This window comes from Echiichthys vipera (genome assembly GCF_963691815.1).
Source record: "Echiichthys vipera genome assembly, chromosome: 12".
Lineage (NCBI taxonomy): Eukaryota > Metazoa > Chordata > Actinopteri > Perciformes > Trachinidae > Echiichthys > Echiichthys vipera.
The window spans coordinates 3,069,766-3,081,385 of record NC_139837.1 but is presented as its reverse complement, the minus strand read 5'-3'; the positions used below and the strand labels follow the sequence as shown (position 1 = coordinate 3,081,385).

General features: G+C 40.5%; 1 protein-coding gene across 1 annotated transcript in view; it reads left to right on the top strand.

Moving 5' to 3' along the window:
• Window positions 1-7,419: 7,419 nt before the first annotated feature.
• Window positions 7,420-11,620, top strand: part of kif6 (kinesin family member 6) — a gene marked incomplete at its 3' end in the record, with an annotated part of 86,105 nt that continues 81,904 nt past the window's right edge. The window contains exons 1-3 of the mRNA XM_083924528.1: window positions 7,420-7,521; window positions 9,983-10,092; window positions 11,428-11,502. Of these exons, the coding sequence (XP_083780654.1) occupies window positions 7,462-7,521; window positions 9,983-10,092; window positions 11,428-11,502 (245 nt within the window). The 5' untranslated portion in view covers window positions 7,420-7,461. The remainder of the gene's footprint in view (window positions 7,522-9,982; window positions 10,093-11,427; window positions 11,503-11,620) is intronic.

The following is an 11,620-nucleotide window of genomic DNA, read 5'->3' as shown; positions in this document are numbered from 1 at the left end:
AATGCTGGCAAAGACGACTGAAAGAACAGGTTTTCCTCTTTGCTGCTGGCGCACAAGTTGTTTTTGCCTTTACGGCTCTACGAGTTTTGAACTGTGCTCGTTTGAAGCAAGAAACCTCAACGTTTACCTGTATCAACAGTCTTTACTGTAGCTCACGCCTTCCAGAGTTAATGAACTTAGTGTGTGTGTGTGTGTGTGTGTGTGTGTGTGTGTGTGTGTGTGTGTGTGTGTGTGTGTGTGTGTGTGTGTGTGTGTGTGTGTGTGTGTGTGTGTGTGTGTGTGTGTGCACGCATGCTTGCACATGTCAGTATATATACTCATCATCCACGGTGACAATTCCCTTGTGACACTCTTTCAAATTGTCACCTGATCTTTCTGTGAACCCGACACGGGAAATATGAAAGATGAAACAAAGTGTCAGAATTATGAGAAATCATTATAAGAAAATTATTATTATTTTTTTTTTTTTTTAATGCAAAACTTTGAACGGTTTAAGACCAAAAAAGCAACTAAAAACGTAATTTATTTAGAGTAAAAACGTCATTTATTTAGAGTAAAAGTCATTGAGAGTAAAAATGTCATTTATTGAGAGTGAAAATGTCATTTATTGAGAGTAAAAATGTCATTTATTGAGAGTAAAAATGTCATTTATTTAGAGTAAAAACATCATTTATTGAGAGTAAAAATGTCATTTATTTAAAGTAAAAATGTCATTTATTTAGAGTAAAAACGTCATTTATTTAGAGTAAAAATGTCATTTATTTAGAGTAAAAATGTCATTTATTGAGAGTAAAAACATCATTTATTGAGAGTAAAAATGTCATTTATTGAGAGTAAAAATGTCATTAGTTTAGAGTAAAAATGTCATTTATTTAGAGTAAAAATGTCATTTACTTAGAGTAAAAATGTCATTTATTTAGAGTAAAAATGTCATTTATTTAGAGTAAAAATGTCATTTATTTAGAGTAAAAATGTCATTAATTTAGAGTAAAAATGTCATTTACTGAGAGTAAAAATGTCATTTATTGAGAGTAAAAATGTAATTTATTTAGAGTAAAAATGTCATTTATTGAGAGTAAAAATGTCATTTATTGAGAGTAAAAATGTCATTTATTGAGAGTAAAAATGTCATTTATTTAAAGTAAAAATGTCATTTATTTAGAGTAAAAACATCATTTATTTAGAGTAAAAATGTCATTTATTGAGAGTAAAAATGTCATTTATTGAGAGTAAAAATGTCATTTATTTAGAGTAAAAACATCATTTATTTAGAGTAAAAATGTCATTTATTTAGAGTAAAAATGTCATTTATTTAGAGTAAAAATGTCCTTTATTTAGAGTAAAAATGTCATTTATTTAGAGTAAAAATGTCATTTATTTAGAGTAAAAATGTCATTTATTTAGAGTAAAAATGTCATTTATTTAGAGTAAAAATGTCATTTACTGAGAGTAAAAATGTCATTTATTGAGAGTAAAAACGTCATTTACTGAGAGTAAACATGTCATTTATTGAGAGTAAAAATGTCATTTATTTAGAGTAAAAATGTCATTTATTGAGAGTAAAAATGTCATTTGTTGAGAGTAAAAATGTCATTTATTGAGAGTAAAAATGTCATTTATTGAGAGTAAAAATGTCATTTATTTAGAGTAAAAATGTCATTTATTGAGGGTAAAAATGTAATTTATTTAGAGTAAAAATGTCATTTATTGAGAGTAAAAATGTCATTTATTGAGAGTAAAAATGTCATTTATTGAGAGTAAAAATGTCATTTATTGAGAGTAAAAATGTCATTTATTGAGAGTAAAAACGTCTTGAATCCAGATCTGAAGCCTGTGTCCGTGCGTTGTCTGTGCAGTACAGTCGGTCGCCTCCTTCGGGGTGAAACCACAGCTATGTCAGCTACAGCTAAAGACAACACAAGGACCAAAACAGGATATTAAAAAAGGTTCACAGCTGCCTAACAAGCCCGGTCCAACCCTGGGCTGGTGTTTACTGCGTGCACTCTTCTGTCGAGGAAAGAGATTTAACAACACCGTGTAAGTGGTTTGTAGAAAGTGGACGTGGCTTCTTCCTTCTTGGAACTGAGGGGCACTTCTTTGAAGAAGGCTGCGTTGTGTTTGCTGATTTCACGTCACATACATCTGTATATTTGTGAAAGCGCATAGGGTTCTTCAGGTATGGGCGACCGTACAGTCAGAATATAGACGGCATTACTTTCTATGTAAAGCAAAGACATTATGGAGGTCCACAAAGTTAAAAAGTTAAATTCAAATGCAAAATAAATACAAGTAAGACGACTATAATGGACGAATGGGATTGGGATCCCCCAGTTAGAGCTGGTTAATGTGGCCCGGGAAAGGGAAGTTTGGGGTCCCCTGCTAAAGCTGCTGCCCCAGAGACCCGACCCCGGATAAGAGGCTGAAGATGAGATGAGATGAGATGAGATAATGGATGAATAGCATTGGTGAACACATGATGTCCCGCTCCTGGCTACACGGTGATGCTAGTTGTAGCTTGAGAAGTGAGGGAACCTGAAAACTACTGCTGTTGTTCTGTTCTCTGGGCTCATTTAGCAAAATCACCCACTGCATATTTGTCTTAACGTGTATCTGGTAATAGCTGGTATGCGAATCTGATGTGTACCAACATGGTGTGCAACAAAACCGAAGTCAGCCGTTCACACCGTGTACGCCAGAAAAAGATTTGGACTGAGTTCCAAATCCAAATGTTTTCTTTTGTCTGTATTTGCTAAAGGGCGACACGGTGGGGTAGTGGTCAGCACTATTGCTGCATGAAAAGAGGGTTACAGGTTCAAGTCCCGGCTGGGGCCCTTCTGTGTGGAGTTTGCATGTTCTCCCCGTGTCTGGGATTTTTGTTTTGTTTGAGCGTACGACGTTACATTACATGCTGAACCCTGAGTTACCCGTGAGCCGGGGACCTCCAGTGCGGTTGCCAGAGGGTGTCACGCCACCTGGGAGCCCTGTGAAGATGTCGCCGCCTCTTTGAAGTTACTGCTCCAGGCTTCCACTAACGCAGCTCTCGCTCAGCCATGGGTGGCCGTAGGAGTACCTGCCTGATGTCAGCAACAATCCTGAAAAGCCACGCTGTCTTCTCACAGAGCTGCTGCCCGTTACGTAACACACAATAACCCAAACACACACAGGCTAAGCTGAAGGAATGCAGGGCTGCATGTTGGACCGTTTGGAGCCCATGTGCAGCACATCCTGCCCTCTCATCAATGCTCGTCCCTGTGCGGGCGGACAAACTGTTTACGCCGTAAGTTATAAGTTATGCGTGGAATTTTTTACTTCATTGTATGTGAGGCTTTTTTAATTGGAGTATTTTTATTTTTAAATGTAGACATTTTGCTTTTGATCGGAGGTTAAGAATTTATATTTAACTTTTATTTTTGACCTACATTTTACAGTTTGATGTTGACAAGCTGAGTGCTCTTCAGTTCCCACTCAGATTTGCGTGCGCACACGCACACACACGCACACGCACATACGCACATACACACGCGCACGCACACACACACGCACATACGCACATACGCACGCACAAACACACACGCACGCACATACACGCACGCACGCACGCACAAACACACACATACACGCACGCACACACACACACGCACAAACACACACACACACACGCGCGCACACGCACACACACACACACACACACACACACACACACACACACACACACACACACACACACACACACACACACACACACACACACACACACACACACACAGTCGTCTGAGAGTAACAGTGTAGAAGCAACCACACTCCTGTATAATGTAAAATCCCACTCGTCTGTATTAGAATAACTGATTATCTACACATTTAAAGTAAAATGGCCACTAAAAGCAGCAGTATATGGTAAACCCATGCACAACAAGACACAACTAAACTAATGAAAACAAGGAACCGCACAAGAAGTATTCTCTGTCCCAAGGTGGAATGCACTGGAACAAACATGATACACCCACCTGAATGCCACCGTGAAACCGTGCAGTCTTTGCCGCCTGGTGTGCAGCTTGGGAGTCTCGGCCTCCTGCTGGTCTATATTCAGAGGACATTCAGGGTTCAGGTTGAAATACCAGAAACAGAAACTGGAGACAGGGTCAAAGACACACTTCGCCCCCAAGCTCCTTTTCCCAAATACAAGACACGTGTTTCTGTGTAAATCAGCTGATAAGAGATATTTCTGTCCCTTACAGTGGGTTGTTCTTTTAAATAACCTTTAAAGTGGTATTATTCAAGAACAGGCAGAGTCAACTTCAACCACAACAATGACTGTTTAACCATAAAACAAAGCAGCAACAACATAGTTAGTGAAGCCAGAGTTTATTAAAAAAGTGTTTTAAAGACTTACCTACTGGCCTCGGTACCAGCTCCTCTCATAGTAAAGTCCATTCAAGTTCTTTACCAAAGTCAATCCCAAAGGAAGGAGCCTGTTGAATTCAATTCAATTCGATTCAATTTTATTTATAGTGTCAAATCATAACAAAGGTTATCTCAGGACACTTTACAGAGTAGGTATAGACCACACTCTATGACTTAATACAACTACTAATAAATAAAGCTTGTTGAATCTTGAATCTGTAAACTGCAAGAATAAGAGGTGGATCTACTACCTGCTTGTACCCTCCACTACACCACTGTATACCACTGTAAACCACTGTAAACCACCGTAAACCACTGTACACCACCGTAAACCACTGTAAACCACTGTACACCACTGTTAACCACTGTACACCACTGTAAACCACTGTACACCACTGTTAACCACTGTAAACCACTGTAAACCACTGTAAACCACTTTACATCACTGTAAACCACTGTACACCACTGTAAACCACTGTACACCACTGTAAACCACTGTAAACTACTGTAAACCACTGTACACCCCTATACACCACTGTAACCCACCATAAACCACTGTAAACCACTTTAAACCACTGTAAACCACTTTAAACCACTGTACACCCCAGTAAACCACCGTACACCACCGTAAACCACTGTAAACCACTGTACACCACTGTAAACCACTGTACACCAATGTAAACCACTGTACACCACTGTAAACCACTGTACACCACCGTAAACCACTGTAAACCACCGTACACCACTGTAAACCACTGTACACCACTGTAAACCACTGTAAACCACTGTACACCACTGTAAACCACTGTACACCACTGTAAACCACTGTACACCACTGTACACCACTGTAAACCACCTTAAACCACTGTACACCACTGTAAACCACTGTACACCACTGTAAACCACCTTAAACCACTGTACACCACTGTAAACCACTGTACACCACCGTACACCACTGTAAACCACCTTAAACCACTGTAAACCACTGTTAACCACTGTAAGCCCCTGTCCACCACTGTAAACCACCTTAAACCACTGTAAACCACTGTAAACCACCGTAAACCACTGTAAACCACTGTTAACCACCGTAAACCACTGTACACCACAGTACACCACTGTAAACCACCGTACACCACCGTACACCACTGTTAACCACAGTAAACCACTGTACACCACTGTAAACCACTGTACACCACAGTAAACCACTGTTAACCACTGTACTCCACTGTACACCACTGTAAACCACTGTAAACCACTGTACACCACTGTACACCACCGTACACCACTGTAAACCACTGTACACCACCATAAACCACTGTAAACCACTGTACACCACTGTAAACCACCGTAAACCACTGTACACCACTGTAAACCACTGTACACCACCGTACACCACTGTACACCACTGTAAACCACTGTACACCACAGTAAACCACTGTTAACCACTGTACTCCACTGTACATCACTGTAAACCACTGTACACCACTGTACACCACCGTACACCACTGTAAACCACTGTACACCACCATAAACCACTGTAAACCACTGTACACCACTGTAAACCACTGTACACCACTGTTAACCACCGTAAACCACTGTACACCACTGTACAACACAGTACACCACTGTAAACCACCGTAAACCACCGTACACCACTGTTAACCACAGTAAACCACTGTACACCACTGTACACCACAGTAAACCACTGTTAACCACTGTACTCCACTGTACACCACTGTACATCACTGTAAACCACTGTACACCACTGTACACCACCGTACACCACTGTAAACCACTGTACACCACCGTACACCACTGTAAACCACTGTACACCACCATAAACCACTGTAAACCACTGTAAACCACTGTACACCACTGTAAACCACTGTAAACCACCGTAAACCACTGTACACCACTGTAAACCACTGTACACCACCATAAACCACTGTAAACCACTGTAAACCACTGTACACCACCGTACACCACTGTAAACCACTGTACACCACAGTAAACCACAGTAAACCACTGTACTCCACTGTACACCACTGTACATCACTGTAAACCACTATACACCACTGTACACCACCGTACACCACTGTAAACCACTGTACACCACCATAAACCACTGTACACCACTGTAAACCACTGTACACCACTGTACACCACCGTAAACCACTGTACACCACCATAAACCACTGTAAACCACTGTACACCACTGTACACCACCATAAACCACTGTACACCACTGTAAACCACTGTACACCACCATAAACCACTGTAAACCACTGTACACCACTGTAAACCACTGTACACCACTGTAAACCACTGTACACCACTGTACACCACTGTAAACCACTGTAAACCACTGTACACCACCATAAACCCCTGTAAACCACTGTACACCACTGTAAACCACCGTAAACCACTGTACACCACTGTACACCACTGTAAACCACTGTACACCACCGTACACCACCGTACACCACTGTACACCATTGTACACCACTGTAAACCATTGTACACAACTGTAAACCACTGTACACCACTGTACACCACTGTACACCACCGTAAACAACTGTTAACCACTGTTAACCACTGTACACCACTGTAAACCATTGTACACAACTGTAAACCACTGTAAACCACTGTACAACACAGTACACCACTGTACAACACAGTACACCACTGTAAACCACTGTAAACCATTGTACACAACTGTACACCACTGTACAACACAGTACACCACTGTAAACCACTGTAAACCACTGTTAACCACTGTAAACCACTGTTAACCACTGTACACCACTGTAACTGTACCTGACTCACACCACCGGTCATTGAAGTGAAACAAACGTGATGGAAATGTTGTTTTAACTCTGATGAATCATCCTGAGAAACATTGACGATCTTTGTCTGTGGACGGGGAGCACCGTCGCCTAGCAACGGGCTACAACAAACTTCAAAGCGCACAGCACCGGCGTTAGCCAGCGAGCTAACCGGCTATGTGTTCGTTTCAGCAACCAAGCTAACATTACAAACTTTCCCCTTCACCGGGAAACTATGCTGAAGCAGACGATACAGATATATGGTCGAATTAAACCCACCAAGAAACCCACAGCGGTGAGTGAACAGCTGAAACAACACTTTGAACACAGCTCGGTGGCTAACGAGAATGCTAGACCGGAAGTGGGTTTATGCTAAGTTAGCTAATGTTGTTAGCTCTTCTTAAGGTTTCTCACTGCCACGTTAGTTTCTCCAGGTTTGAACGGCGTTATATCTCAAAATAGCGACGTTATTCTGCTTAAAACACACCTGTCCGGACACAAAGCTGTGTTTAAATGTCTTAAACTTTAGCATAACTTTTCCACAACAGTTCATATCATAGCAGGGAAAGCACAGGTGTAACTAATGTCATTATTAATGGTTAAGTGCTTCACTAAATCCTGGGTGCAGGGCCCTGGACGTGAATGCAATTAACGTTTTTCATTAATTAATTATTTTATTTAAATATTCAATTCATATAGAAAGTGTCAAACACATACAACACAACACATTAGAGCTTTTTCATATTAAAAAAACAATGCATAGATAAAATAAATACAGCAAGGAGCTCATAAAACAAAGAAATAAATACATAAATAAACATTATTAATCTCTGTTATCAGGGTGTGTTGTTAGTTGTCAGAAAATGTTGTATTCTTTTTGTTTTTGCTTTAGGCTAGGGATTTATAAAGTGAATTGAATTCAATTAAAAAGGACAAAAGGTCGTTTTTTTTTGCTTGTTAATAAATTATTTACCAAATCAAATGAAAAGATGAACTAAATACTGAAGACACTTGTTCTTATTGTCATAATAACATATAACAACTTTAAGGAGAAGATATAAGAGCACAAGTCCGATCACATTTACATTTAAAAAAATCAGAAATCATATGATTTAAAGTTTCATCAGCACGCCCAAAAAAACACAAGAGCTATCCACATCCATACATGTTGAAAGGAGGGAGTTAAAAGGATAGATTTTGTTCTGAATACAGCATTTGTGAGGTAAAAGTCATGATTTTCACCTATATATTCTAAATTAAAGTGCCGATAATAAAACTTTCCTCATGGCTCTCGAGCTCTTAATATCTTGAAACAATGTTCTTATATGTTTATTGTTACTTGTCTTGTATGTTGATACGGTTCAAAAGCAAAACCGATTTGTCCTCTGGTCTAATTTAATTATGTTTGTAATTGCACCTGGGGGCAACTCCAATTTCAATTTTTTTGGAAGTCAAGATGCTAACAGCTAGCATTTTGTGCTAATGTGACTCATTTTGTGCACATTAATCACAAGTTTCATCCTGAATATTATTTCTGGATTAATGGCGTTACTTTTTTCAGACCATATGGATATTAAAATTGTTGCATTTGTAAAATTTGTTTGTATATCATCTGTATACTGAATCCTTTTTTCATGATTTACGAGCCTGGAATGAGAAAAACACCTGCCACCTGCAAAATTCAGAGTAAACACTGGCTTTGGCACGTACACATTTACAGTTTTCCTTATATTACGACATTTTAATTTAAAAAAGCATTCCTAAATTAAAAATGCATCACTGGCTCAGTGTTCTGCATAGATTATAGCAGTGTAGAGTAATATCAGCCAACCTACTGGTGATTTTTAGTGTTTTTCTTTTGTAATGAACTACAAACATGCGTACTAATGTTCACCTACTATCAGTCGAGGGCCGTCTTTATTAGATACACATGTACTAAAAGTTTCCATGAGGAACACCCGTGGCAGCACTCTCCCTACCCTCTCTAAAGCCCAGTTTATTATCTGATGGGAGAAATGATCAGATTACTTTGAGGGTTTCTGTGGCACTTAAAGCTTAAGTTGACAATATCCAGCGAAATGAAATGAGCGCGGATACGTCCTCGAGGCGCTCTGAGGTTCTGACAGCAGCAGCGCGGTGATGATCGGGAGCACGCGATGCTGCTGGCAGAGTGACAGTGAAAAACAATCCAATCACTTAGGTCTTATCTTTTATTCCTGACACCCTGGGGATTTCTAATTGCATCAGTGTCCATTGAAAACATATGTAGGGGTGTTCAGATCGACCCGTCCGGCCTCCCTTTTAATGTCCTCAGTCTATATCGGTTTAATGTCCTACAGCTTTTCTGGTCTCCCCTGAGGCTCTGGTAAGCGGAGGTGAAATTGCAGAGCTTGCCTTTGCTGCACACTGATCATGATTGCTTGTTTCGTTCTGTTGCTTTCCACAGGATATACTTCACAAACTCCAGCTTTTTCATTTCGGGGCTTGCATTTTCCAAACCACAAGTGGCCAAACTGGTATTTTCGACCTGACGCGATGTATTGTCTTTGCGTTTAACTTGGGCTGCATGTATGGATGCATATACCATAACAGTTTACAAGTCGTATAACATGATATAGGAGTGAACTCTTCTCTCACTCCCAAGTATTCTCCTGTGGTGACTTTAGCCCTGGGCCTTGCCCCGTGATGATAAACAGACGTCTGTGAACCTCGCTCCGCTGTAGCACTGACTCTGCTGTTGTCTGTGGCTCCCTCAGGTGTACTCCGTGGACGATGATGAGCAGACAGGTGCTTCTGTGGAGTTTGTGGTGCCCAAGGACGCGGCTGACGGCTTCGTCAACAACAAGAGGGAGTGTTACAAGTTCAGGTAGGGTGATGGGTATCTGTGTTTGCATCTATAACACCTTCCATTTGCTTAATTTCCCAAATCAGCCAGATAATTTGGCCTGAGTTAATTCAATTGGTGGGGTTTTGAAGTCCACTATAATCAGGGTTCCTACGCACAAGTATGGAATTTAATTTGAGACATTTCCAGGTCTGGAGTTAAATATATTAATATAAAACAATTCAAAACAAGCTAACTGACGCATCGTAGTCTACCTATAGATGCTGAAATGAATCAAGTTGGCTGCAGGACGGTGTCAGGTTACCATGGTTACAGTTTGCCGTGCGACTGCAATTCTCATTCATTGGATTTTCGGCAGCAGAGTGTGTCATGGGTTGATGCAAGTTTTCCAAGGGCTGGCTTCATGAAGGAACGTCTAAAAGATGGTTGATAAAGGAAAACAAGTGGGAAAATAAAGATGCAAACTCTGCTTCAAGTCTTACGACATCTCCAACACAGTCTTGTCACCAGTATCTGATGTGTTTTGTCTTACGCAGCAGCAGTTCCTTTATAGAAATAGAAATTAGATTCATAAGAAATGTAACTGCTGTGGTAATGTGTCTTTATAATATCAGTATAATCAGTTACAGTCTGGTGAGTGCAGAACGTTTGTGTGTGCTAAAACTGGGAAAAGCAAGAATGTAGTTGACCTCATCAGCTCTCGATTTCAGTCATGTTTAAGCTAAAATCTCCAACATTTAACAATGATTAAAAATTAAAATACAGCATGGAGGAAGGTAGTGCCCACCAGAACGCTTTCAAAGTTGCGAACCCTCAAAGAACTTTTCCCATGAATAACACATGCACCGGTTCTGTCCGTGCAGGGCCAGAACATCTGTTTAACACTGGCGGTGAAAGCTGCAGCCTTATATACCCTCTGGGCAGGGACCGTGCCACGCTTCCAAGCCCTAAACTCACAGTTAGGGAGTCAGACAGCAGTGGACGCAGAGCCTTTGAAACCACATAGTCTTATAATAGCCTGCGGAGGTTCCCTTGTGCCCTTATAGAAATAAAATTTCCACATTTAACAATCTTCCAGGGCGGATTCCTCTCGCATCGCTCTCATCTTCCTGTGGGAGAAAACACGATGCGGGCTGAGACGGCTTTAGAAAACAGAATGACTAAACGCCTCCTGATCCACGCGGGGAAATTAAACGGACTGCTTTTTGTGCTTATTCATCACTGTGAATACTTGTGTTTGAGATGAACCAGCACCGTATACCCTCTGTATGTTATGGTAGAACATAGAATCTGCTCTGTTCTGTTAAATGTGTCATGTCTCTCACTGTCTTTGTGTCTCTTCTCACTTCTGTCCAGGTTCCTGAAGGTGTTCGATCAAGCTGTCAAACAGGAAGAGATATTTGAAAACATCGCCAAACCTGTTGCAGACAGGTAACATCTCACTGACATTTAACCTCTAAAAAGGTCAAATATAGATAAATGTTTAGAATAATGCCGGGCAAAGTCGTTAAACCCTTTGTCAACCACAATCTGCGTATCCCAGCGACGA